The sequence below is a fragment of the Oreochromis aureus genome, linkage group 20, assembly GCF_013358895.1.
Source record: "Oreochromis aureus strain Israel breed Guangdong linkage group 20, ZZ_aureus, whole genome shotgun sequence".
Lineage (NCBI taxonomy): Eukaryota > Metazoa > Chordata > Actinopteri > Cichliformes > Cichlidae > Oreochromis > Oreochromis aureus.
In genome coordinates, this window is record NC_052961.1 from 34,476,028 (window position 1) to 34,503,602 (window position 27,575).

The window sequence follows — 27,575 nt, forward strand, 5'->3', positions numbered from 1 at the left end:
CGTAGGCTGCCGGGGATTCCCATGATGCATTGAGTTTTCCTTTCCAGTCACCTTTCTCACTCACTGTTGTGGATAGGCGTAGCTTTGGGTCACGTGGTGTCGGTGCTCGTAATAGTGATTGCTATATCACCTGTTCACGGCCCGAGGGAATTTTTGTGAATGAGTGGGTGATGGGGGAAGTCGACTTTTGCTGACCGCTCAAGCTTAGAATGTTTTTTGATCACTGTTTTTTCTACGGATTTTAAGGTTTTGATAACAAATAAAGGAGCTTTTAACCTGGAACTTTGACTTACGTTTTGAACAGCGGGCGCATCAACATTATTCCCCTATTCAGCTGCTCAGCGACTCAAAGGCTTGACAGTCGCCAATACTCACTATGTGTTAATAGACCTCTCTGCATTGAATCATATCTGTTATTAATCTCTGTCTCTCTTCCACAGCATGTCTTTATCCTGTTTTCCTTCTCTCACCCCAACCGGTCGCAGCAGATGGCCCCGCCCCTCCCTGAGCCTGGTTCTGCTGGAGGTTTCTTCCTGTTAAAAGGGAGGTTTTCCTTCCCACTGTCGCCAAAGTGCTTGCTCATAGGGGGTCATATGATTGTTGGGTTTTTCTCTGTACCTATGAAGCGCCTTGAGGAGACTTTTGTTGTGATTTGGCGCTATATAAATAAAATTGAATTGAAATTGAATAGACCGCAGAGCTGCGCATCATCTTAATCACGGTCATAGAGCAGCTCAAAGGTTAGTTTAAGACATATTCGGGCTTCATAAGTCAGTCCATCCATCTAATCCATTTAATGCAGAACCTGGTTCAAAGAGCAGGCTTCACACACACACACATTGTATTATATTATATTTATATTTTATTCATTATTATTAGTATTTTTAATTAAAGTTAAAAAATAATCCCAAGGAGTAAAAAAAAATCGGATTAAATCAAAGAAATATTTCAATAACATAAGTATAACATTTATTTGTAACATTTAAAGCTATTGTTATTGCTCAACATGACAAACGTGGACCTGAGTGAGCTCATCTAAGAGAGATCCAGTGTTATGCTGTGAGAGAAGCACAGGGCCGCCTCCAGAAATATATGTGCAGCTTAAATAATGACCTTTTCAGTGTTCCAGGGTCTCCTCTAAAACAAATTCATTTTCAGGATTGTCTTACAATTACTGAAATATAATGAATATACATGTTCAAGTGTACCAGTTCCTACTTTATTAGGCAGATCTGTAAAATCCAGTGTTGTCTGTACATAAGTAATTTATATCAGTTCTTTAGCAGGTCAATTCAAACATTATTTTCTGTTTATTTTCTATTGTTCTAATGTCCTCATAAACAAAGGACGGGCAAACTGTTAATGCATGAAAACACTGCAATACAAAAGTCCAAAGATGACTTTTTGCGGGGACTTTTCCAAGCCCAAGCAGGAAAACAAACTAAACAAAGGTGCAGCACAATGTCAAGGAATTGGCACATCTGAAGCCGTACGTTAGACTTGTTTGGGAGAAATGTTTGTGCAACCACATTTTTAGCTGGTTTGTGGTACCATAGAGGATTCAGTTTTACCACCACAGTGTAAGACTGAAGTGAGCTTACAGCAGTCAACTACAGTACAGGCCCTCTTTTCTTTAGATCTGGCTTTCAATCAGCCAGACTTACTTGTTATTTTTGAAAGTGGTTTATAACAACTTATCCAGGCTTTCGTTTGCCTTTGAAAATTGACTTTTAACTGACTGCAGTTTAGTCTTTGTAACATTTCGTTTGCACGATATGCCACTTAACACTAACATATGAATGTAAACATAAAACGCACCAAGCTCAAGTGTCTGAATATAATGTAAAACTTAGCAAAGAACCAATTGTAGATTTTTCAGGCACTTTTGTTACAGCTGCCTGCTCAAGAATAAAAGATGGTCATACCATATTATTACCTTTCAAGCTAACAGTCGGAAGTGTACAGCTATATTTGCCTTACATGCTTTCCCCCCATTTGTTTGTACGTTTCAGTAAATTTCGGCACTTCCCAGTTTCAACAGCACAAAGCTGTCACGTGGTGCTGGTAGAGCCACCTGCGATGTTTACAGTGCCTTCTGCATGAATCCTTGTTTTCAAAAGAGTTTCAAACTTTATGAAGTTAAACTATCAGAAGAATGCAAGTAAACGGCTACGACGTAAGACCTCAAAGTATTTCGTTAGAGGTAAAAACAGGGCGTGGCTTTATTTTGGCATAAGACCACTTTGAACTACAAAATGGGAACCATAGTCAGCATCCAGTCTGTCCAACATTATTCAAGCTCGTTCTCGGCTTTTTCAAAATCATGTTACTTATTCTGATAGCTAGAAGAGACTACCGTTTTAGAAAAGTAAGCAATAAGAAACAATTTCTAACATTCATTTGACAATGTAAGGCCGCCTGGAGCGGACACCTTCAGTAAAATTCTGCTGAAACACTGCCACCATGTGGTGAAAGCTTTCCATGGGATTTTGGGGGATTAAAGGATAAGAATGGGTTAAAAGTATCAGTTTCCTGATTCAAATCAATTTTAGTTTGAATCTCATTTCGATCCATTAAATCCTGAATGTACTTTTCCAGAAACGCCAGAATCTCACCAAACTATTTTAAAAGCTAACCGGTTAAGTGATGACGTATGAACCCTGCTTCCAAACTGCTCTGCGTTTATTAAGGCTGATGTGTTTTTAACATGTAGTGATGGCCAAGTGAAGCTTTCTGAAGCACCGAAGCGTTTCAACACAGTCCTCTTTGGTGACATCTGGTGGCCAAAAGTGTGAATCGCAGCTTAAAACTCAAACTGCTTCATTATGATTGCCCGCTCCACAGAGCTGAACCGACAGCTTCTGTTTGATACGTTACATGCACTTTAATAATTCATGTTTTTTTTTTTCTTAAATGTGCCATGGTGTCTTCTCCTTTTGCTTGTGACTTCATAATATAAAAAAAACAAAAAAAACAAAAAAACAAAAACAAAACACTAGATACAACGATGTGTTGTGCTGTGAGGTCCCTGCCTCCACGTGATTATGTAATTGACCAGTGGACAGGTATGTTTCTATATAATATGCTATAACTTCTTTAATTATAACTGTAGGGAAAGCGTCCCCTCTTCCTGGCTCCATGTTGCACACTGGTTCGCTGTCTCTCACACAAAATCACCACCAATGATTCATTTCCTTTTAAACCACCGACTCAGTGATGTGCCAGATGACGCTTTGCACGGCCAATCAATTTTAAGGTGGTTATCTGCTACAAGAAGCCAGAAAAGGAAACTCTCCTTCCCGTTTTATCCTCAGTCACTTTGACACAGAGGCATCAGCTGTGATGAGGACTCTGATGAAGTCAGTGTCAGCTGCTTTTTTTGTTTTTTTTTAAACACTACTTTGCCTCTCGCCCTAAGCGTGACAGTGATATGGATAAGAGGAAGAGAGTTGATGATGTACAGAAATGAGACAACCATTAGAATGACAGAAAAATACTTAGACAACTTTATTGTGTATCAAAATACTGTCTTACAATCGTTTTTAAAGCCTTATTTTGGACAAGAATCTTTTTTGTTCAGAAACAAATTAGGCACAGAGCAGAGCTGGAAGGACAAAGGGAGGGGAGGAGGGAGGGGAAACGGGTGAGATCTAAAACACTGAGCAAAAACAAACATCTGTCCACTCACTGACACGATGAACCACGCCATCATCATCGTCGTCAGCCCTTCTGTTAAGCACAACTTTGGAAACTTCCCTTTTTAACATACGAGGCAGTGAGCCACTGCAAACACGTTTCATGCCGGGGAATCGGGCTCTTTATCCGAGTTCTTACAACCTAATGGATATGGATGGCCAGTACTGGTGCCACGCTTTCCATAAACAAACAAAACCGAGGAAGTGGCATTTCCAGGCAGCGGTGTCGGGATGATGAGCAAGCTACTGTGAAATGCGTCTTCCCTACTACTAAGAACAGCAGTGGCTAAACCTGGATCACACTAGCAGCAGGTAAAACAGCTGGGTTAGTAACTGAGCATCATGAACACTCTGGTGTAATGAACAGACATGCGTGCATGTTCTCATAGAAGCTCATATCAGAGTGAATCCATTATTTACTGTGTGTATGTCAGAGTAGCTCCTCCAGTGTAAACAGTAACTTCCATCCAAAGCAGGGGGCCAGACTCTACTGGCGCTACACTAGCTTCTCATAAATCCACTGAAAATGGAAAATAGGCACGACTGACTGCTAGCTTACAGTAATAATGAAAAGGTGCGTCGTTCTCGTCCCCAAGTTTACTGAATGTGTTTAGCAGAAAAATGAAAACAGAAAATGGAGCAAATGACTGTAGATAAAGGAATATTCAATGCACTGAACTTTGAATGGAATTTTAAAATATCCAATCCTGGAATCTGGCTGAGGACAACACTGATGAAGTCATTGGGAACATGGGAGGGACGTGGAGCTGTAAACAATGATGGCTTAAACTGGAGAAAGTAGTTTTACAGTGGTACAATTCTCTAATTTGCAGAGCTGTATTTTTGTTCTTTTGTTTTTTTTAAACTGTGATGTGGTAGGGGCTGCCGGGGATGTGCTCGTCACCCCACTTCACCACCAGGATGTACTCTCCCTTTTCCTTGAGCTGGTAGCTCACGTTGTACATGCGGTTGCCCAGATGTTTCACAAGGATCTCCTCACATGGGACCTTAGGACCGTCCACGCCAACCAAGAGCATGTTACGACCTGCAAAAGATGATATCAGGTGAGTGATTGCATCAGATCAGAATCAGCCCCCAGAGCGTGTCCTGCAGAACCAGCCACGCTGCTGAAATGTGTGCAGAATTCCTCCATTGTTCCGTTGCTAAAACAAGCACAGCCTTTCCTCGGAGACGAGTCCTGACAACAGCTTCACCAAACTACCATCGCTGAGTGCTGGCAGGACAATGGGCCTTCCTTCAGATGTCCATTTGCAGGAACAGATTAAATGTCAAGTGAAAGCAGCTCATATGAAAGCTGCCACACAGCAGGATTTTCTAAGGTCATACTTACGACTTTCCCACAAAATAAAACATCTGATCCTGAGGATCGCTCTGACCTGTGTTTTGTTCATGCATATCCTAGCTTTACACACCTGCTTTGCTGCAGTCAACGCTGAAGTTGTTCTTCTGACCAATGAAGCCCTTTGTCAGGCCCGGCCCCTTAGCCACAACCTTGCTGGCATCGGATTGGATAGGAGCGCCCTGCTGAGAACAGCTGATGGCACGGGTCACAGGGTCTACAGTAACAGAGGAGGTTTCATGCATACTGTGGCTGGACACAAGCTTGGAACCTAGAAGACGGAGAGGAAGAGGAGTGCAAGTTAAGGTACCGAAGCTATTTCAGTATTTTACATTTAATAAAATAATGATGATAATATTCCTCCTCACCGGTGATCTTGGCCTTGAAGGGGCTTCCCACAATGTGGTAAGGACCGCCGTACTTGATGGAGATGAGATAGTTGCCGGGTGCCATCGGGGTGTACGTGACCCTGTAACCCTCGGGACACTCCACACAGTCCATCTTCACCTTGGAAGGCCCGTCGATGGTGACCGCTAAAGCCCCGGGGCCTGCGTTGCTCGTGTTCACCACAAATTCACATGATGTTCCTGGAGATAAATGACACATGACAGGCAGGATATAGGACATCAAACAGGCAAAGAAATTTCATTCATTTGCACTCAGGGTGAAGAGCTACCTGTGGTGCCTCCCTCCAGTCCTGGTCCGTATGCAGACACCATCCCAGGGTCTCCGGCCTGGCCGGTCTCTCCGACTCGAATCTTGAATGGACTACCGGGGATGTGACTTCCATTGAACTTCACATCAATCAGATAGAGACCATTCTCTCTGGGGATAAACCTGACTGCATATTTATCTAGACAAACAGAAGGTACATCAGTCTAACGCGTCACATCAGCTTAGCGAGTGCTTTGGATGGGTTAGGATTGGTTTTCCTGAGGTTACCTTGGTCAATCTCAGTGACGCAGCACTCCTCCAGTGCTCCTGACGGGCTGTGGACCTTGGCATCAATCGCACCCTTTGCTCCGTTAAGGCTGACAGCGAATGACGCTGGTTGGTTCACCTTCAGACCAGATTCCTGCTCAACAACACACTCACAGAATCAAACACTGCATCGAAGGACAAAATGAACCCCCATGCCTCTCCTGCCCACAGCAAGTTAGCAAAATGTCACCACATCATAACCACCACTCATTTAGCTTACCTGAAGTCGCTAACAAGGCTAAAGAGGAGGGCTGTGCAGTGAAAAGGTGTGCGTGTATCATATTTTTGCTTGTGTCAGTGCACGTCTGTGTGCACATGAAGACTGACAAAAGAATGTTTCTAGTAGGTGGTCTGACCATTCATTTTATAAATATATTTGAGAACGCTCGATATGCTTTCAGTGAGCAGCAGGTACTTTGGAGTCATGCTACCAGAACAACAAAGGCTACGTCCACACAGTGTCTTTGTCATCACTGCATACATGCGTGATACCAAGGCCTGTGTGATGATGCAACACTGACACATGGCTCTATGGGTGAATGAACAGGAAGAACAGCCCATGTTAAACCTCTTTAACCCTTTAGCGCCCACAAGACTTTCAGAGACGAGAGGCTGTTGGGAGCCTTTAGAATGAGGCACGAGAAACACACACAGTCCTTTCGTATCCCAGAAGCCCTTGCACTGCCCAGCAATGCAGCAGCAGCCGATGGTGATCGTTCGTCTCTACCTCTGCTACCAGTGCATGCAAAACAAACCACTACACCTGACTTGCTGTCAGAGGTATCCACGCTCAAAACGTCATAAAACAAAAACTCACCATCACTGAGCTGCTACAGTAAAAAGAAATAAAAGGCTGGTCTCTTTACATGTGATCTAGCAAAAAAAGTCACCAACAATCTGCTGCTGCAATGCGGTGTACTGTGGCCTGGTGGTGTGCGCATACGGATGTGTGCGTGTCTCAGAGCCTCACCTGAAGACTGGCAACAGTAAGTCGGCGGGCATCGTCTGACGGCGAAGCCACGGGGACGATGAAGGGGCTGTCGGGGATGTGCTCGTCGTTGAAGCGGATCGACACCTCGTAGTCACCTACACGGGGAACCGTCAGAGAGTCAGTGAAAGTGTCACTCAAGTACAAAATGGTGACAGGACGTCTCACACATACATAAAATATGAGGACCAGGGTCAGCCTACGACTGAAGCATAAAACCACGCTATAAACTAGAAATGTGATTCAGTGTGCAGCACAGCCTCTGTTTCTTCTCACCAGGCTCCTGCACGATGTAGGAAACCCCACTGGAGCCGTCCTTGCGGTCCTCAAAGGCGATTTCGGCCTTGCTCGGCCCCTCCACAGCAATACTGAGCCCTCCGGCCCCAGCCTCCCGCGTCCAGATGCTGAACTCAGCTACACACAAGCGCCAAAACAGAGTCAGCTGTACAGTGTAAAATTACACACTGGATTCTGCACACACAACCCAGACACCACACCAACCTGGTACTCCAGCCTCCGCTCTCTCCAGGCCTGGCCCTCCAGCACGCACTTTATGAGCTCCACCCTCACCCAGGGGGCCGACAGTGAATTGGAACGGGCTCCCAGGCACATGCACGCCGTTGTATTTCACACACACGGTATGCACACCGGTCTCAGTGGGCACAAAACGAATGCAGTAGGTGTTATTCTCTCCCTCCATGATGTCAGCCTTGTGAACCTGACCAGAGGGGCTGGTCACCTGAGCAGTCATGTCCGCTATGCTGATCTCTGAGGACGCACAGACGTAGACATACAAACATGAGGATCACCTAGTGTCAGCTGCATAACAGAACCTAACCGTGAGAAGGCTGTAACCTCCCCCGTTGGACCCTCGAGCACAGATGGAGAATTACATACGAGTTCCTGCTCATCTCACCTGGGATCTTCAGGCTCAGGTCACACTGGCTGCCAACGTTTGCAACCGATGCTGCCCTCTTCTTCCTGGTGATGCTCTCCTTCATTCTGCCCTCCCCTGTTACTTTCACTGTGAAAGCACTTCCTGTGTGTACACATGAACAAATTCACTTTTAAAAACCAAAACCAAAACATGTCCCTCCTCTGTAATCCAACTGTTTCCTGTAAGCACCTGGCACATGTTGGTCAGCAAACTTGATGTTGATGATGTAATTTCCTGGTTCAGTGGGGCAGTAGGTGACCTTGCAGGTGCCATCCTCCTGGTCCTCAGTGTTAATGTCCACTTTGCTGGGGCCTTCAATGGAAAGGCTCAGGCCACCGTAGCCTAATGCATCAAAGATGAGCATGACAAATATGAATGTGTAAAAATAAAATGACAGTATCTATACTTTCACTGAGCATATACCTGCATCACGAGTGTCGATGATGAACTCTGCAGGCTCAAACGTCCTGGCCTCGCTCAGCCCCGGTCCACTCACACGCACACGGCTCGCGTCACCAATCTCTGATTGCTTGATCATTACAGAAATTGGGCTGCTGGGAATATGACGACCGTTCTTCTTGATGTTAACAAGGTGCTCGCCAATCTCCTTGGGAACAAAGGAGATTCCTAAGACAGACAGAGGAGGGTTAACAATGCGCCAACCAGCATGCAGCCTGTTTCAGCCCCCCCGTCTTACTTAGGGAACCATAAAATAATTGGATTCTGATGACTCATTGTTTAGCAAACTTATCAGACGGACACTCACCAACGTGACCGTTACGCAGCATCTTCAGCAGGCAGGGCTCCTCTCGCCCTGAGGGTGTTGTAAGAGAGGCTGTTAGCTGGCTGAGGTCGAGCTCTCCAATGTCCAGTGGAATATCTGCAGCCGAGCCCACCTTCAGATGGGACATCCTCATGGAATCGTCACCTAGAGATGCAGCAGTGATTGTTACAGCACACGCTAATGGCATAAATGCACTTCTACCATATTGTGGGGGTGTGTGGGAAGGGGTGGAGCAGTGGGTTCAGGGGAGGCCGACCCACACACCTGACCAGAGGAGAGGGTGGTGTGAGTGCTACAGGAGCAGTTGGAAAGCCGACAGCAGCAACGCTGTCGGCTCACACACGCATCCTTACTAAATTAACTGGATTTTTATCATTTCAGTTTGGGCGTCTGATCAAAATGTTTCCAGGCATGTAGTCTTGGAACATCTCCGGATCCCGCAGGAAGGGATGGAGGAACTATGTTACTGTAGTGTTTGGGCTGCATGGATGTCTACACTGATGTAGAAAGACAGTTACCAGTAATCCTAGCAGAGAAGGGGCTGCCTGGGATGTGTTTGTCATTGTATTTAACAAGGATGCTGTAGTCTCCCGGCAGCACTGGCAGGTAAGACACGGTGCAGGTTCCGTCCTGGTTGTCCACACAGCTGATGTCAGCCTTGGACGGACCCTCGATGGCCAGAGACAAACCACCTACAAAGATGATCAGCCGGCATCACATGTGTTCAAATCCGAGGAGGAGGCAGGTAAGTCATAGCCAGTATAATTGCACTCCACAGGTGTGACTGTTACCTACCTTCTCCAGCATCTTTGGTGTTAACAGTAAAGACGGCTGGCTTGTTGACAGTCCCGTGGATAAGGCCAGGCCCATAGGCACTGACATTACCACTGTTCATGTAATCCACGTAGAACTGCAAGGGACTTCCTGTTGGCAAAGAGTGGTTAGTGTCGCACGTCCAAACTATTTTCTCAGTGCACTTTAGTGCCCACAGTCCTAAATGTGTGCACATACCAGGGATGTGGATGCCGTCGTATTTGATGTCCATCTCGTGCAGCCCGGCCTCTGTGGGAGCGTACTTGACAGTAACCGTGCCATCTTTGTTGTCTGTGATGTCAGGCTTAGCCACTTTGCCCGATGGCATTCGGACCTCACCTGAAGCAGAGGACAACACAGTGACACTCACATCATTATGACCAAACTATGTGCTAGAAAGAAGACCGTTACCTGTGATCTCTCCTTTCTGGATGGTGAATGGAATCACCAGGTCAAACGGTCTCAGACTTGCCACATCCAGCCCGTTCATTCCCATTGGTCGGTCTGTTGCCTGAGAGACACGCAAGTGCACCAGTCAGATCACAGGTTGTTAAGGGATCGTGACAACAGTTCTGGTTACAGTGACAACATGTCAGACAAAATGAACATAGTGCGGGATGGAAGAGGAAAACGGCAACAATGAACAGAGGATGAGATGATAAGATGGAATAATGGTGACCGTGGTCAGGATGATGGTACGGACAAGCTGCAAGAGCAGGATGGGGACAAAACATCGGAAAGCCATTTTGAAAAATGTGGAGTAGCTGCGACGGCCAAATTTAGGATTTTCAAAATGGCCTTTTTTCCCTCTGAAGCCAGGTCGACATGGAGCACTGTCCACAAGGGCTGCATAATGCTTCAGTAAATATATAATTTGGTCCCATGCTATGAAGGAAACAGCTGATACAGTAGGTTTTGGACCTGGAACTTTTAACATTATGCAGCTCTGCTGAACCATGTGTCCATGTGTCCCTGGCATCCTGTTTGGAGAGAGAAACGAGAGAAAGCACCCTCTCAGTGATGAAACACCTGCAATGAGACACAGCAGACAATGATGAAAGGAGACCATGTGCGCCATAGACGACAAAGGGACAACAGGGAGAAGCAAAACTGAAGCCGAGAAGGCCGAGAGACTGGAGGGTGAGGATTTAGATACCCAGGGCTGTTGAGTGTAGTACTGGGGCATTTGGCTCTGTTGCATGAGCTGGTCTGATGGAGCTCCTTCCAGTGCCTGGAGGGTGTAGGTAGGGATGATGGAGGGAATTGAGAGAGTGAAAAAGATAAGGCATTGGAGCGGATTAAAACGGCAGTCAAAGTGATTTAGAGAAACGGCTGCTGCTGTCAGGACCAAAGCCTCTGTAGGGGAAAAGCAGTTGAAAGGATCTGTGGTCCAGGGCTCTCGTAAACCTGTAACTGCTGGTAAACAACCAGCTCAGTAGTTACTGCACCGAGGAGCAACGCAAACACTCTGCATCAACTTTGACTTGTAATTCTTGCCACGTCTACATCACCTGCTGCTCATTTGAATTTAAAATCTGTCCTCATACAGGCCCCGCTCCTCTATACCGTCTTACTGACACTCCACTGAGAAGTACTCAGTCAGTATGAAGGGGCTGAGCAATACTAAATGAAGCCAATACAGCCATGACAAAGCTGCACCTCCTCATTGTCCTATAAAGCTCCCACGTCTACCTTTACAGCAGGAAAAACAGAACGTGCTTACACTCTGCCCATGCTGACCAAAGCTGCTTTTTGTACCCACTTCCACTGCAACACAACATGTGTGACTTTAAAAGATATTATATCAGGGCTTTGGCCTCTCGGACTGCGTATGCGTTTACTTCAGTCGGTGGCATTTGTCACTCTTATTAGCACCAGGGCTCGACGCTAACTCATCAGGAGCGCAGAGCGCACAACCTTTGAAAAGTTTCTGTCAACACATTTCAGGCAGTTTGTCCAGAGTTTGAGTCATTCTGCACTGCAGATGGGTTAATTGCATTAGAATAAATTTAATCGTGATGACGGATTAATCCACATTAATGCTGACAGCCCTTATTAGTACTTAAATTGGTTGCCTAGAATTTGAGGACAGTTTATCTTGGGCCCACTTCCTGTCGGTTATCTTGCCCATACTAGTTTCATGTCAGTGACTTTGTTTCCTCACGTCACCAGCTGCAGCCTGCTTTCACTGTGGATGCAGCTTAAGACTCACAACACTGCTTCTCTAAGTTGAGGGTCATTCTTGGTAACTGTACTCGGACACTGAAAACTCAGTTTTCATGAAATTCTAGCAGAGCAGGGACGCAGGGTAACACGTGCAGATCACTCACCGTGACTTGGAACGGACTGTTAGGGATGTGCTCCCCTCCAAAGCGGACGCAGATCACATACTCGCCAGGCTGTGGCGCCGTGTAGAAGATGTCGAATGTGCCGTCCTCATTTTCAACCACGTCCACGTCAAGCTCCGCCCCCTCTGGCGTGCAAACGCTGCACGTCACCTTGCCTTTTCCGGCAGCCTTGGCGTCCACCGTGATAACCGTCTGTTCGCCAATCTGGATAGTTGGGCCAACGCCGGCACCTTCAGATAAAAATAATCATAAAATGCATTTATCGTCATTTTTGCAAGTCGTTTCTTACACAGACACAAACGCACTGCCTGTCACAGACGCAACATTCAGCATGCACAGTCCACAACCATAAGACCAGGTTAAAGTTGAATGAAATCTAGTCATGTTATTACCATCGCTCACATATTGTTACCAAAAACCGTTACAGTTTCCATGTATGAACAGAAAGCTAGATTAGCCAGAGTGCCATTCCACCATGCCTTCCTACCTACTCTGTTAGTCCATTAGTTTGTCCAATATAAAATAGAAATGGAGACACGCAGTTATGAGAGAGGAAGCGTAAGATGAGATGGAAGGGGAAATAAATGATCTGGGAAAGTGAAATGAAGAGAAACAAGCAAAAGGATGGGATGTCCTGTTGAAAGCCGGTGCCACTATCCTCCATGCTGAGAAAAAAAAAAAAAAGACAACAGAGAAGGTCCTCTACATGATAAAATGGTTCAGAAGGCTTACCTAAACCGTGACCGCCGATTGAGACTGAAAGTAGGAACGGTGAGAAGCGAGGGAGCCAGAGAAAAGTGACAAATAAAAGACAGTCAGGTGGGGTGGAGGTGACGGGTGGCAATAACTGTGCTCCAAACAGTTGGATGAAACAAACGGTGGTGGAGTGTGAAGCGGGGCGGAGGGGGTGGTGTGTGTGTCTGTGTATGTGTCTGTGTCTGTCTGGCCAGGGCTGAGTGAGGAGTGTGCAGGATGCAACTGAGGAGCACAGCGTGAGGAATGCCACATACCAATGCACAGAAAACTGATGCGATATGAGCAGCAGGTACACTGAGAGCAGCTCCAGATCACATGACCTCTGTCAAACCACTCACAAAATCATGTGTGGAGCCAAATGTCTGTGAGCCCTCAGGTGTGGGTGGGTAGGACTTTCAACCGTTGCCATTGTCAAACACGTAATTAACCAAAGAGAGTACCTCATTCATTGTATGTTTGACTAGAATTCATAAACAACAAAAACAGGATTTCTATCATCTGAGCCCAAACTCAACAGCACAGAGCTCACTGATGTCATGGATCAGGTGACTTAAAGGGCCGTTTTCAAAGTCAACTAAAAGCAACCAAAGCAGGTAGTCCTACATGGCTGTTGGAAAACATTCAAGCTTCACTTTCAGAACCAGAAGCTCTGCATGTGATTACAGCCGACTGCTTAAACTGGAACTTCCTCAACACTCGACTTTAAAAAAAAAAAAAAAAAAAAAAAAACAGATCCTGACTCTTCATGCTGAGCTGTTCCAGCCTGCAGTTTAGGAAACCCTGGATGCTGTGCTTGTTCCAGGCACAAACTCCTCCTCATTTAGACCCTGGACAGCACAAGAAGTCTACAAGGTCATTTCATATCACTAACCCAGCCACCTGTCCTGGCTGAGAAACACCTACTCGTGTTCTGTAGACACACAAGTATTTACCCATTTGTAAATCTGCACGTCTCAAAGAACTGTGCAACATTTTCTGATATATGTAATCCTGTACGAGCAACTACGGATTCCTGCAGGAGAGAGGAGAGAAATGTTTTGTGGCTCTGAGTAAAACCCCTTTGACCTCTCCTGGCTGCAGGAACTCTGGATGTTAATAGCAACATGTGGAAATGTGGGGGCATATACTGTTGATAACAATCAGATATGTTGGAAATCATTGTGTATCAGTATTCTACACAATATGTTTTACTAATTATTCCTGCTGAGACGAGAAACTGATCAGCAGTACAGCCGACTGAGCCGAGTTGGTAGAGTAAAACCAAACGTCTATGACTGCAGCAGCCCGTCCTGGACATACCTGTGACGGTGCACTTGCTGGCATCTCCGGTGGGCAGAGCCCTGATTCGGTAGGGTGAATAAGGGATCTCGTCTCCTCCGTACTTTATGAGAATGGTGTATCTGCCAGTCATGTCTGGCACATAAGACACCAGGTAGGTCCCATCATGGTTGTCACGGATATTTGCCTTCTTGGGCTTCCCCTCTGGGTCCTTCAGGAGAAAACAAAGCGTTAGCTAAACATCGCAGCTCTGACTCCATGATTGTGTGGTCCAAGCACTCACAGTGATCTGCACTGCCAGCAGTCCCTCGCCTGCATCTTTGGCATCGATGGTGAACTCCACTGGCAGAGAGGCGGGCACTCCAGTGGTGTTGAGGCCGGGTCCGCTTGCACGCACCTTGCTGGCATCATGGGTGGGCAGCACCTTCACCTTGTACGGGCTGACAAAGAGAGAGAAGGACTGGCTGTGGGATACAGTCTCATCTACAGAACCGAGTAAACCACGGGCGGGTTACATGTTTCATTAGCAGCCTGATGAAACTAGCTGTGTCGTTGGCCGACTTCAGCCATGCAGACAGATGACCGTCTGTGGTAAAGCATGCAGATCACTGGGACAGCACACAGTTATTCCAGCCAGACTTCAGGTACTTCATTCTAATAATGCAGGAACTACAAAGATTTATTACTACTGGCTTTTTAACATGTGGTTCTTCTATTCAGAAAAACAAAACTCTGATAACATTGTTTTGTGTTTTCTGTGTTAGTCGCAGGTAGACATTGATCATCACGGTTAGATATTAGGAAATGGATTAAAATATGTCATTATTTAGGTTGATACACTGCCTGAGTGTTACCTGCGTGGGATCTCCTCATCAGCATATAACACATTAATGGAATAGGGTCCCTCTCTAGTAGGAACATAGTTGACTGTGTGAGTCTGGTCACCGTTATCCACCACCTCCACCGGCTCCACCACACCTGAACACACAGAGAAAGAAGCCAAATACCAAGTTTAACATGTTCTAAGAGCTCTCTGCTACACAGTTAATCATAGATGGAGAAATGTTAGAAGCCATATCACCTTTGGGCCCTTGTACTCGGACCTGCAGTGGGGCAACTCCAGCTTTGGAGGCATCCACTGTGAACGCCTGAGGAATGTTGGCTCTGACATTGTTGCCGAGGCCTGGACCCTGGCACTTCACCTTGGTACTGTCCACTGTGTCGCTGACGGGCACAGAGAACGGACTTCCTGCTCAGAACAAACATGAGGGCAAAAATATTTAAGGCCCCTGTTTAGCAACAGGCGATGGAGTACATTTCAAAAGTATGTTCTTCTCACAGTTGTATTTCTTACTACTACTAAAACAGCATTCAGTACCTGTGATGGGCTGTCCTCCGTAGGTGATGTTGAGGTTGTACGTGCCAGGCTCGTATGGGATGTACTCCACACTGCAGCTGCCATCCTTGTTGTCAGTGCAGGACATTTTGGCCTCTGATGGACCTTCCATAGCTAGACCCAGGCCACCAGTACCTGCTCCTCTGCACAGGGAAGAAAGACTTTTACAGCAGGAGCAGGAAACAGATTTGTGACACGTCACCATGAACTCGCCTCACCTGGTTTCCACGGTGAACTTGTTGGGCTTGTTGGTGGTGCCACCTTTCAGACCGGGGCCATGCACACGAACACGAGCCGGGTCGCAGCCTTCAGTCACGGCAACACGGAATGGGCTCTTTGGTACCGGAGAGCCATCATAGCAAACTTCCACAGTGTGTGGGCCTGAAACACACACACACACACACACACACACACTCAACTCAAAGTGGAGAAGAAGAAAAACACTCACAGGTGCTGTACCCACTGCTGCACTTGAACTCACCCTCCTCGTAGGGAGTGTACTCTACATTGTAGGTTCCATCCCGAAGGTCCGTGATCAGGGCATCCGTGCGGCTCCCAGAGGGGTTGCTGATGTGGGTTTTGATGTGGTCGCCTCCAGTCTGTGTGAGAGCGCGAGCATCCACAGTGAAGTCTGTAGTGGCCTCACGGAAGACTCCTGAAAAGACAGAGGTTATCTCCAAATATAGTCATAAGCCCATATATTCTTTATAATGAGACCAGTCTGTCAGTTACATTTTACACAGCTCCCTTTATTCTTCACATAACGTTATTCAGACAAGTTTGGGCCCTAATTTTATCTGAATTCTGCCATAATCTACAGATCAGATCATCTCCCATCAATAAGACTATGGTGATAATGGGAGGAAGAAACCAGCACCAGCCCCCCCAAAAAGGGGGGGGAAACAAAACAAAAAAACAAAAACAAAAACACCCCCCAAACAAAAAAAACAAAAACAAAAAAAAACAAAAAACAAAAAAAAAAAAAACCCCCACACACACACACACTCTTGTAATTTCACCTTTGCCTTCCACTCCTGGTCCGAACACCAGAACACCGCTGGCATCAACGGCAGGCTCCACGTTGAGCCGAGCAGGGAAGTTGGGCACATCCTGGCCACCATAGCGGATGGTGAGCGTGTACGAGCCGGGGTACAGAGGGATGTAGGTAATTGTGTAGGTTCCATCTCCGTTGTCTTGGATGTGAACCTCTGCCTCCGTGCCGCTGTCCGATATAATCTCAATAGTCAGCTCAGCAGGGCCGGCATTGGTACAGTCCACAATGAACTCCCCTGTCTCGCCGACCTTGGCACGCTCCAAACCTGGGCCTGAGCAACGTACCTGAGAGGAAAGGTGAAACGGAACAAAGATCAATGATTCCAGTCTGCAAGGGTGTCAAGCTGAATTAATTCAATTCACTTCACAGAGGTTTAAGAACATCCAGCAGCATTTGCGGCCAACCTTGGAGGGATCTGTTGCAGGGTAAGCTGTGGGGGTGAAGGGGGAGCCAGGGATGGGCACTCCGTCATAAGTCAGTTCAACCTGGTATGGTCCTGCTTCCCGGGGGATGAATTTCACCTGACTAGTCTCTGGGCTCAGCCCAGGCTCAACCTGGAACAAAACATTAACGTGACTTTACCAGAGGCATGAGGAGAGAGAGACCTGGCACTGAAAGAGTGCTGGAATACTGGGAGAGTTCTCCAACATCCAAGGAGAACTTCCAGGGAGACCAAATAAGTGGCTGGAGGTGTAAGACTGCGGTGGAGTGGACTTTGATTTTACCAATAAGGATAAATAAAATGTTTATAAAAAACCAAAAACAGGATGAAACAGGTATAAGGAAAACAGTAACTTGTATATTGTCCTTTTAAAAAAAAAAAAGGAGAAAAGGAGATTTGGTGTCATACTTTGCTGGACACTGGTTTCCCTCCTGGTCCAGTCACTTTGGCAGCAACCTTGCCCTGACCCCCAGCACCCTTTGACTTGACAGTGACTTCCTGATCTTTGCCGACAGTCATCTCTGCAACAACACAGACCAAAGAAAACACACTGACACTTCTGATCTGCCTGAAAAGCTTAGATTCTTTTTTTAAACACATCAATATACTGACAACCATACAAGGGAGAAAGCCACGGTAAAAACACTCCTGTTAGACAGTAGGCTTTATATAGGCTGAGGTTTGCTGTCAGGTGTGGATGTATAAGAACAATGACACAGGTACATACTGTCTCCCAGGCCGGTCACATTGACCTTGCTGAGGTCCAGTGTGGGTGCCACGCCCACATTGAAAGGGCTCTTGGGAATGTGATCTCCACCATAGGTCACAGCAACTCCCAGGGGACCCTGTCACAGCAAAGAGGAGCGATCCACACGATCCATTTAATATGATGCATAATAGCCAGAAGAACGCTTTCTGCTCTTATAAGAAGCCACATGATACAAAGTAGCTACAACTGGCAAATCCTGCATGTGTGAGCATTTCTTCTCTCACCTGTTGCACAGGTGTGTATTTAACAGTGTGTGTGTTGTCGTGGTTGTTGATGATTTCAAAGTCTTTCACAGCCTCTCCTTTGGTCGGGCCGCTGAAGTTGCAGTCCAGGTTTGCCTTTCCTGCTCCTTTAGTGCTGACGGTGAAATGAGTGGGCTTGTTCAGCTCTACGCCTGAAAGAGAGCATTCGACTGGGTTAGGGAGTCTAACCAGAATAAAAGTAATCACTCTGCAAGCCCAGCATGTCATACAAGCTTTTGTATCAACATGTTTCAATACGTAGGGTTGTTAAGAAATGCAGGAAACTTTTACGCCTAAGAGGAAATGCTCGGGGTGCTCCAGGGTCCACGGGCGACGACACGCAGCTCACAGTAGACAAAATACTTTAAGTATTAAGTTTAAGATGTTTAAATGTACATCTGCAGATATATAAGAAACTCAAACAGAATTAAAATGCTACTCAGCTTAGCACACCTGTCTCTTCTGCAGTGTAAAATAACACCAAACTACCTTAAGCTAAATGTAAAGGATGCATTTCAACTTGTGAAGCCCTTGATGACTGATTTGAATTATATTAGTTCAAATACAGATAAATATTTATATGCAGTGTAGTGACGCATTATAACAGGCCTGCAGTACCAGTCTGAGGTAAATGTCAAATATGACACTTAAGAGATTAATAAATGTGATCCAGCTTCATACAGTTATTCTGGGACACAGCAGAACAGCTCTACAGGAGTCTGTTACAAAACACTCATTTCAGCCCCCCGCTGCCCCCAGATGACAAATATCTTTAAATAATGAGCAAGAACAGTGACTTGTCCAAATATACCCTATTACGTGACTCATCTTTGCCATCTTACCTCTGTCAGACTGTCACATGACAGCTCAGAAGGACCTGTTTCATTAGCATACCAACTCTAACCCCGTTTGTTCTGGTTTTTAAATCCTTGTGATTTTAATTTGGATCTTGTCAGTTTCGTCAAACATGTTCTTGCTACAGATGTTAAATCAATAAGATTGCTATGAAGAGTTGTTCCATGTAGTTTGACACTGACCGTCAAACCTTTGAGCGTTCAATCTACAGCCAATCCAATGTGGTCACGCCCATTTTTGTTAGCGCTCTCTGGTTTGTTCTTACCACTGCGGCTCAGTCCCGGTCCCTCCGCCTTGACTTTGCTGGCATCATGAGAAGGATCCACTTTGACCCTGAAGGGCGTCATTGGAATAGCCTAAACGCAAACATGAAAACACACATTACAAACCCTCAGTCCTGGAAACAGTCTGCCTTCTAACAGATATAAATACTGGAGGATTCAGAGTCACCTGGTCAGCAAACAGCACCATGATGGTGTAGCTGCCTGCTCCAGGGGGAGTGTATTTGACGGTGAATGTATCGTTGTCGTTCCTGATAATGTCAAAGTCGATGTCAGCCTCTGCAGGTCCCACCACTCCCGGGGCACACTTGATGCCTATGCTGATGTCACCTGATGGCAGAGGGCAAAGGTTAGCATGTTATAGGTAACGCTCTACAGCCTCAAACAGCAGCTGGGTGAAATAAGTTTCCTATAATATCTGTTCATAAACATGTTATTGTTGTTTGGAATATTGCTTTGAGCGGATCGTTTGTTTGCGCTCTTTCCTCTCTCAGTTTTATGGAGCTTTACCTTGACCAGCCTCTGAGCAGTCAACAGTGAAGTATGTTGGCTCGAAGGCTTTGAGGCCCGTCTTTGCCACTCCAGGCCCAGAGACCTTCACCTTGTTTGGATGACAGCCTGCTCCAATGTTCATCTGTGGGCACAAACACCAAAACTCAGGAGACTTCTCAGTGAGAAGAAAAGGCGAAGCCTGCATAGCAGCGCATGCTCACCCTGAACGGACTCTCAGGGATGTTAACGTCTCCCCAGGACACCATCACAGTGTGCTTCACAGGCTTACGTGGGGTGTAGGTGCAGCTGTATGTGCCGTTGCCATTATCCTTCACCTGGACATCCACAGTGTTGCCTTCACCATCCTGTGCAGAGGACGAGGGATTTGGTCAGTCAGATTTATTACATATTTAACATATTTGTGGTCATAAACAAACCCAGACATACCTGAGCTACAATTTTCAGAGGAGCTTTTCCTCCTTGCTTGGCATCAACTGTGAATTCAGTGGGTTTTCCAACAGCCAGACCACTGCTCTGAAGGCCTGGACCGTACGCCTTAACCTAGAGAGAAAACAACAGATGTACTACAGCCAGAAGAGCACTTACACACTACAGTGCTGTGAAGACATATCTGCCTCCTTCCTGATTTACCATCTTTTTCCATATTTGTCACACTGACATGTTTCAGATCAGTTAATATGAGACAAAGAATGTCTCCTATTAAAATGCAGTTTTCCAAACATACCTGGTCCTACAGGTAAAAGTAATTCACCTAAAACCTTGTGTGTCACCTCTGACACCAAGAACTGCAGCAAGTCTCCCTTTGCCTTCACACAATCGTTTTAACCCATCCACTCCCACCATGATCTCAGGCCTTGAGGCGACAATCATGAAAACTAATCTTAACTGAAGAAAATGCAGCCTGCAGTTTGTTAGATGGGCTCAATGAGTCATCCATGATCTCTATGTGCATCTCCCTGGGTGGGTGCATACCTTGTCTGGGTAAAAGTCTTTCCCTGGTGGGTTGACGATCTCAGCCATAAACGGAGAGTGCTGGATGTCCTCATTGTTGCAGAGCACATGAACGGCATACTCGCCAGGCTCTGTGGGCCAGTAGCGCACGTCACACGATCCATCCCCCTTGTCATCACACTCGATCTTGGCCTGAGACGGACCTTCCACAGAGAAACCTGAAGAAAAACAGTTTCAGAGAAGAAACTGAAGATGATCAGCAAATGCTTTCAGGACCGACGCCACCCCCGCGTACGGCACTTACCCAGTGTACCGACATTGTCTCCAACAGCCTCCACCACAAAGTCAGCAGATTTACCAACAACGCCTCCTTCCAGCCCAGGACCCCAGGCCCTCACCTTCTGCTGGCCAGCCTCAGTGCCAATCTTGACCTCCATGGGACTAAACAGAGCATCGAATGGTCAGTCACAATGACAAGTTGAAGTTAATGTTTTGTTTGCACGCCCATGTGTACCTGCGTGGAATGTGCTGTCCTCCCCAGGTGATGGTGATGGAATACGTTCCAGGTGTGGTGGGGTAATACTCAAATCCATACACACCGTCTCCAAGGTCTTTCCGTTTACACGGCTCCTCCAGACCCTCTGTGAACAAAATGCCTTTGCATTATTTCTTTAATCCAGTCTTTAAGAAGGAAAACAAGCATGCCCAGTCTGTAGTAAAACCACAAACTGTAAATTCATTGGCTGCTCAGAACAACATTTAAAAAAAACCAAAACAACAAAAACAAAACCATAGCTCAGAGTAGAAATCCTCTGAGGCGATTGTGATTTTAGGTTACATTAATAAAGGTTTTGTTCCTGTTGGACACAAGAAGCAGACTCTGCAGCCTGATCAGGTGTTTGTGCAGCTGGCTCACCGCGCTGTGATAACAGTGCATTTGTCAGAGGATAGACTGATGTGAACAGTGAAGACAGTCTGAATGTCCTGAAAGCTCCTCCTTTGAAATGGGCAGCAGTTATACCACAGAGTCCAGGTAAAATTCTCACACCTGATCACCTCCAACATTTCCCACTTGATCATGTCAAGTTTTGTAAGTTAGCCCCTGATTAGATTTGTAGAACAGATGTTAAAGCGAGGTGTGCAGATCAGTGTCATGATTGCATAAAACCTATTTTTCCATGACAGGCTGATTGTTGGATCTCCGGATTAAACATTTACACATCATAGAGAGCAGAGGAGGGCTGCAGAGGTCGGCCGCAGAGGTCAGCAGCTCCCCTCTCAGTGACAACAGCTGGCTGTGCTCATTCGTCTTCACTATTCTGTTGGTTTGTTGTCAGTTCGGTAAAGATTATCTGGGGCTTTGTAAATCCAACAACCTCATTTACTGATGTGTTCATTCGTTTGTTTGGGTTTTTCCTCTTCAGATTGCAAACATTAATCCCACCTCAAGCACAAAAAACAAAGTGAACTTTTGGATTAGAACTCACTGGGGCCCTTGATAGTGACTTTCAGCTCCCCAGTGCCGGCTCCTTTTGTGTAAACCTTGAAGTCTGCAGTCTCCTTCACCCGGAGGCCCTTTGGCTGCAGACCACGACCCTTGGCTCTGCAGAGGCTGGGGTTGCATGCTGTGGGCACAGAGCGAGTGAGACAGGCACAGCTCGGAGTAACATTATGACCACGCATGAGTTCAGAACACATTTCAGTGGGGACGAGACCAATGAAGTGTGAGGTGAATGACATTAAACTGAAACCATCCATCACACTCCAGATCTGCTGGAAAGCTTTTTCAAATGTCATTTTCCTCCTTCCTCCTACCCTGCACGCCCCCAGTTATCCACCCATCCTTTCCTGCAGAGGGAATTCTTAGACCACAGGGAAGGAAGTGAGCCATTATCCTCGCACAGGAAGTGGGATAGCCTTCATATCGCTTTATTAAAACTGTAAGAAGCAGTGCTGAGTCACAGTGAGATTAAGTGCAGAAAGCAAAGGAAGCCTTCCAGGAAGACAAAGCGTCTCAAGATATAGTCCATGTTATCAGAGACACCACATTAATGGCAGAAGTTTGGTTTAAAAGAAAACAGAAAAGTTACTGTTTTTAATAACTCGTGTGTCACAGCCTAATCTCAGTGGGCCTTCTGTTTAGCAGCAGAGCCGTTTAGTGACTTTTGGTTTTTCTGATTGTGAAACAAGCTCTTGTTTTCCACAGGCTCCCTTTAAAGGACGACCACGATCTAAACAGGCAACGTTACCAGTTAGTAGGGGATCAGACTGTGCTTGGCAAGTGGCAACCCTTAACTACTTTCATGTTAATGCAAATGCATTTGTTCTAAGAGCCCATTATACAAGCTGAATTCATTTTCCGTGTTTGACAGACTCGGGCAACATGGACGTCTTACTGGATCTCAAAAGAGCAGAGTGCGTTACTGTTAGGTAGCAGTCACACCCAACAATCTGCTAAAAGCTATATTTAAATCATGTAAATATAATTCTTAGTAACCCAGGTCACTGTTAACTTAAGACCACAGACTGGCTGTAATGAAGAACTGGTTTCCTGATCAAACACACTACAGCTTAATTTTCTGGGAATGTGCTGAAAACACCAAATATGGAGATCCACACTACTGTGGACACTCGAGTCACGTTAAGTTTACAGCTTTACAGGCAGCCGACACACACAGCAAGTTTAAAGAGGGGAAATTACAAGTAAATACATCACACAGACAGACAGAGAGAGTGGGTACCAAAGAGATCCCAGGAAGGAAGAGGCTGTTCCAGAGAGAGGACAGATACCAGCAGGCTTCTATCAAAGAGAAGAAGACACGACATCCAGCAGAGGAAAACAGCAGGTCAGACACAGGAGAAGCAGAAACACAGCAGCTAACATCTCACATTTTAAAACGGCCGCTGTGGTAGAAGTGTTCAGGAACAGTGACATCCTCCCAGATTTACACTCAGTGAAGCTGTAACAAATGCTCACCCTCTCCCACATTAACTGTGAAAGGACTCTTGCTGATCTGACCACCAGCAAAGGTCACGTAAATGGTGTGCTGGCCCTCCTGGGTGGGTTTGTAGGTGCAGCGGTAGCTGCTGTTACCCTTGTCCTCAATGTTGCACGTCACCGTGTTCTTCTTCCCTGCAGGGTCCATGATCACCACTTCCACCTCTCCAACACCAGCACCTTAGAATAACAGGAGGAAACGCACAGTTAAACACTCCATGTGTGGCCTGATGTTACAGCTAGCTGCAGAAACATACATTACCTGCTGTGTACACATCAAAGTAAGTGGACTTGTTGGCAATATTTCCTGAGGGCTCGAGGCCTGGTCCCTGTGCTGTGGCTTTGCTGGAGTCTCCCTGAGCCATACCGACCTCCACCTCGAAGGGGCTCTTAGAGATGTGCTGCCCTGCAAACAGCACAGTCACCTACAAAGGAAGGAGAGCATGAAAATGACACGTTAGCTGTAATCACTGCTTTGTGGAGCAAAACCCATTTTCTACCTGAAAGAGTACTTTAGCAAACATTTCTCACATTTGTACTTGTCACATCTTTAACATTAAATTCTTCGCTCACCTTGTGCATGCCTGTCACTTTGGGGACGTAGACGACAGAATAGGTACGGTTCTTGTCATTGTTGGCTGTCACTTTAGCCTGAACACAGAGACAGAATTGCTTTTTAATGAACAAAACTGAAAGTAGAAGTTACACACAAGGATGGATCACAGACCTCCTCTCTATGGCCTGCAGGGTCCTCCACGTAAACCAGCACCTCTCCCATTCCTGCGCTGATGGTTTCCACGGTGAACGTAGCCTTTTTCATCACTACATTACCAACGGGCTCGACGCCTTCACACAACAGACAACATGTTAAAATGTCTCACTGCAGTATGAGGCTCACAGTTTCTCTGTGGATACATGCAAAGGTGAATCAGCTGCATGTGGTGATGCGCGTGCATGCAGGCGTACCTGGGCCATAGGCACGGGCCTTCTTGGGGTTGAGTTTGGGTCGCAGAGGTGCTCCAGGCTTGAGCTTGGCTTTTGGGAACTGTGACAGGTAGGTCATGACTGAGTGCTCGTCCACATTGGGGTCGACGATCTCTTCAGGGGTTATCACCTAGGAGACAAGGAGGAACATTTTTCTAAATGTAAGGGCTGGTCCCCTGCCCCCCCCCCCCCCGGACTTGTTTGCATGTTTGTAGTTGACGGAGAACCAAGGTTACAGCTGTGCAGACGGAGGCAGGGCTTGATCAGTTACTGTGGAGATTACCCACAAGCAAACCAAATGATGTTCTGATTGTGTGATTCAAACCCCACACACACACACACACACACACACACACACACACACACACACACACACACACACACACACACACACACACACACACACACACACACACACACACACACACACACACACACACACACACACACACACACACACACACACACACACACACACACACACACACACACACACACACACACACACACACACACACACACACACACACACACACACACACACACACACACACACACACACACACACAGAAAGTACCTGAGACAGTCGCACGCAAACCAGGAGCCAGACAATCAAACAGACAAACCACAGAGTCTGGAGGGGAAGGACACCAACAGTTTCTTAGCAGAAGCACAGCTGAAGGCGGAAACGCCAGCGACCACAGAGCCAACTGTCAGCACGCGACAGCGTGCCAATCATGCCAGCAGTACTGACAGACGCACACAACTACACCAAAAAGGTGGCACGCGAAACTCTGAGTTCACTTTCAAAGCTCCCTGGTAAATGTTGAAAAGGGGCTCAAATGTCAGGTTTCCCCATATGATTGCACCAGAACAGATTTACCATTTCTAGTTTGCCAAAGACCCCCTGTAGCCTTACAAAAGACTACAGGGGGGAACCAAGAATTGGACGGGTACGAAAATGACCGCTCACTGACCAATTTGTATTATTAAAAAAAAAAAAAAAAAAAAAAAATCACCTGGGACCTTTAAACTCACTCAGATATGAACAGAGCACTCAGATAAAAGAATACTTGCCCCCCTGTGTAAGGATTCAAACATGAGCTGCTGTACAAAGAGATGTTGTGATGGTGACCAAAAGGAAAAAGCTTCACTGCAGCTACAGATAAAAATCACCCTCAGAAAATGCACCACTTCCTTGTGGTTGGTGTCTGAGGGAGTGAAGTCATTAGCAGGTGTGGATAAGCGCAGACTTCAGTCCTAGTTTCCAGAGTGTGCACACCTACACCAGCCTTATGGCAGACTGACTGTAAACGATGGACAGTCTGAAAGAACCAAACACGATGACTTTACTGGTGAACAATCTCCACACTCTTATTTTAAAAGTTCACTTGCTGCTAACCAGATGTCCAAAGACTCCTCATTCAGCAGCTTTTGTAAAGCCTCTCAGCCTGTGGTCGAGAGTCTCCAACAAGTTTCGATGACCAACCGGCGGTCCTCAGTGAAAGGCTCCATCATTTTACCTCGATTTAGATTAACTGCAGATGAGTCAGGCTGCCATCCTCAAAGTCACCTCAACTGAAATCAGGTTTTTGCTTTATATGCAAAATCTGTTCAAAAGTGACTGGTTACTTATTTGTAAAACACTTGTGATTGGCCACAGTGACCAGCAAGAAACAGTGCATTGACCTCCAAAGGGCAGATTCAATAACCCGGACTAAACGTTAGGAGGTGACAAAACTGAAGCTGTGGGAAAAACATGATTGTGATTGAACTGTCTACCAATATCCAGGAATTCGGCTTTTTTTAATGTTACTCCATTATCAGGTCACCTGTGGAATGCCGAGCCAGTCATCAGCTTGCTGCATGGCTTCACGCGCGTTGTCCACTGGTTTTGTCTGATCCCACTGGTCCCAGTCAGGACACAGACCTGCAGGAATTAGAGGTCAGATGGATTTACTATATGAAGCAGAAGGGTTCATTTACAGTACTGACTGTACTGATTATGGCGAGTATAAGATCTCAAAAAAAAAAAAAAAAAAAAGGAAAAATGTGTTTAATGATATCAAACTTGCTAGAAAGAAACTCAAACATGCCACCCACTGTGGAAACTGCTCCCTGTGGACTGAATGCAGAGCTACAGATCAGGTTTCATGTATTCAAGTTGAAATGAATAAAAAAAAAAAAAAAAAAAAAAAAATGCTATCACTAACATTTCTAATATGTACTTGAAAGTACTGCGTGTATAAAAATGCACTAAGGTGGTAGATGGCCCAGTAACAGGAAAGGTTGTTCAGGACTGACACACAGGGGTCACTGAGTGGATCTGTGGTGTTTTGGCTATTTTTCTGTCATTGTTCCATTAGCTCCATGATTTTATTAACACGTGGTGCAACTTAAAATCATGGGTCCTGGCTTCAGAGGGCTCCAACACTCAGATCTCTTGACAATGAGAGCAGAAATCCCCAATATGGTCATCTGAAGGATACAACTCTGCCCCACCCAGCCACTGTTTAAGGTTGCACTGAGGAGCTGTGCCAAGGCTGTATAAGATAAATAAGAAGGTTGAGTAAAAGCAGAGTAGACCCCCTTTACACAGTGAAACAGCATTTCTGATTAATTAGACATGGAGTGCTTCCTCTGTTACAGCCAGTCTGTCTAATTAAGGACAACTTGTTGACTCCAAACTTGCAGCCTTGATGATATCCAGAAGATAAAGGCAGAATGAGGCATAACGTCTAATCTCTGCAGCAGTACGTAGGTATGGGTCACTCTGTGGCTCCCAGACAGGTCTGCCCTTGAATGACGAGCCTGTCCTGGAAACACGGCCGTGTCAGCAGTTATTTACTTGTTGGTAAGTCTGATGGCTGTTATTTCAGGACGCTGCAGTAAATCGGTTTGCTTCTGTGGAGGCCTCGTCTCCGACTTGAGGTTGCTGGTGAGCCATAGCAATGCCAAACATTCCAAGCATGTAAACGGAAACCTCCCCCGGACAGAGCTCTGTACCCCCTCTGGTTGCTCATCACTCTTCCCATCTGTTTTATTGACACATGAGAATTATAATGTCATGCTTTCCCTCACCCAACCTCAAACCTCCAGCTGTCAGTCACTGCTGCGTGTTTAATGTTAGACGTATGAGGCGAGGTTGGT

At 46.1% G+C, this 27,575-nt stretch overlaps 1 protein-coding gene across 5 annotated transcripts in view; it reads right to left on the reverse strand.

Annotated features, from left to right (window-relative positions):
• Positions 1-3,483: 3,483 nt before the first annotated feature.
• flna (filamin A, alpha (actin binding protein 280)) overlaps positions 3,484-27,575 on the reverse strand; it is a 44,174-nt gene continuing 20,082 nt past the window's right edge. For 2 of the 5 annotated variants that reach the window (XM_031747923.2, XM_031747922.2), the window contains exons 4-49: positions 26,258-26,355; positions 24,408-24,555; positions 24,169-24,287; positions 24,015-24,092; positions 23,704-23,866; positions 23,421-23,621; positions 21,931-22,068; positions 20,958-21,084; positions 20,748-20,884; positions 20,465-20,661; positions 19,919-20,032; positions 19,693-19,836; positions 19,490-19,613; positions 19,149-19,309; positions 18,964-19,054; positions 17,826-17,995; positions 17,560-17,677; positions 17,241-17,353; positions 16,795-16,944; positions 16,356-16,674; positions 15,818-15,991; positions 15,555-15,717; positions 15,319-15,479; positions 15,022-15,189; positions 14,795-14,918; positions 14,224-14,380; positions 13,962-14,151; positions 12,639-12,662; positions 11,889-12,136; positions 10,715-10,789; positions 9,970-10,069; positions 9,757-9,897; positions 9,541-9,669; positions 9,264-9,437; positions 8,728-8,889; positions 8,385-8,588; positions 8,151-8,303; positions 7,941-8,063; positions 7,526-7,792; positions 7,301-7,438; positions 7,007-7,122; positions 5,998-6,130; positions 5,732-5,908; positions 5,424-5,642; positions 5,129-5,326; positions 3,484-4,740 (exon numbers count right to left, since the gene is read on the reverse strand). In XM_031747923.2, the coding sequence (XP_031603783.2) occupies positions 4,556-4,740; positions 5,129-5,326; positions 5,424-5,642; positions 5,732-5,908; positions 5,998-6,130; positions 7,007-7,122; positions 7,301-7,438; positions 7,526-7,792; positions 7,941-8,063; positions 8,151-8,303; positions 8,385-8,588; positions 8,728-8,889; positions 9,264-9,437; positions 9,541-9,669; positions 9,757-9,897; positions 9,970-10,069; positions 10,715-10,789; positions 11,889-12,136; positions 12,639-12,662; positions 13,962-14,151; positions 14,224-14,380; positions 14,795-14,918; positions 15,022-15,189; positions 15,319-15,479; positions 15,555-15,717; positions 15,818-15,991; positions 16,356-16,674; positions 16,795-16,944; positions 17,241-17,353; positions 17,560-17,677; positions 17,826-17,995; positions 18,964-19,054; positions 19,149-19,309; positions 19,490-19,613; positions 19,693-19,836; positions 19,919-20,032; positions 20,465-20,661; positions 20,748-20,884; positions 20,958-21,084; positions 21,931-22,068; positions 23,421-23,621; positions 23,704-23,866; positions 24,015-24,092; positions 24,169-24,287; positions 24,408-24,555; positions 26,258-26,355 (7,013 nt within the window). In that variant the 3' untranslated portion in view covers positions 3,484-4,555. The remainder of the gene's footprint in view (positions 4,741-5,128; positions 5,327-5,423; positions 5,643-5,731; positions 5,909-5,997; positions 6,131-7,006; positions 7,123-7,300; positions 7,439-7,525; positions 7,793-7,940; positions 8,064-8,150; positions 8,304-8,384; positions 8,589-8,727; positions 8,890-9,263; positions 9,438-9,540; positions 9,670-9,756; positions 9,898-9,969; positions 10,070-10,714; positions 10,790-11,888; positions 12,137-12,638; positions 12,663-13,961; positions 14,152-14,223; positions 14,381-14,794; positions 14,919-15,021; positions 15,190-15,318; positions 15,480-15,554; positions 15,718-15,817; positions 15,992-16,355; positions 16,675-16,794; positions 16,945-17,240; positions 17,354-17,559; positions 17,678-17,825; positions 17,996-18,963; positions 19,055-19,148; positions 19,310-19,489; positions 19,614-19,692; positions 19,837-19,918; positions 20,033-20,464; positions 20,662-20,747; positions 20,885-20,957; positions 21,085-21,930; positions 22,069-23,420; positions 23,622-23,703; positions 23,867-24,014; positions 24,093-24,168; positions 24,288-24,407; positions 24,556-26,257; positions 26,356-27,575) is intronic. The other 3 variants (XM_031747924.2, XM_031747925.2, XM_039604662.1) reach the window with 3 other exon arrangements.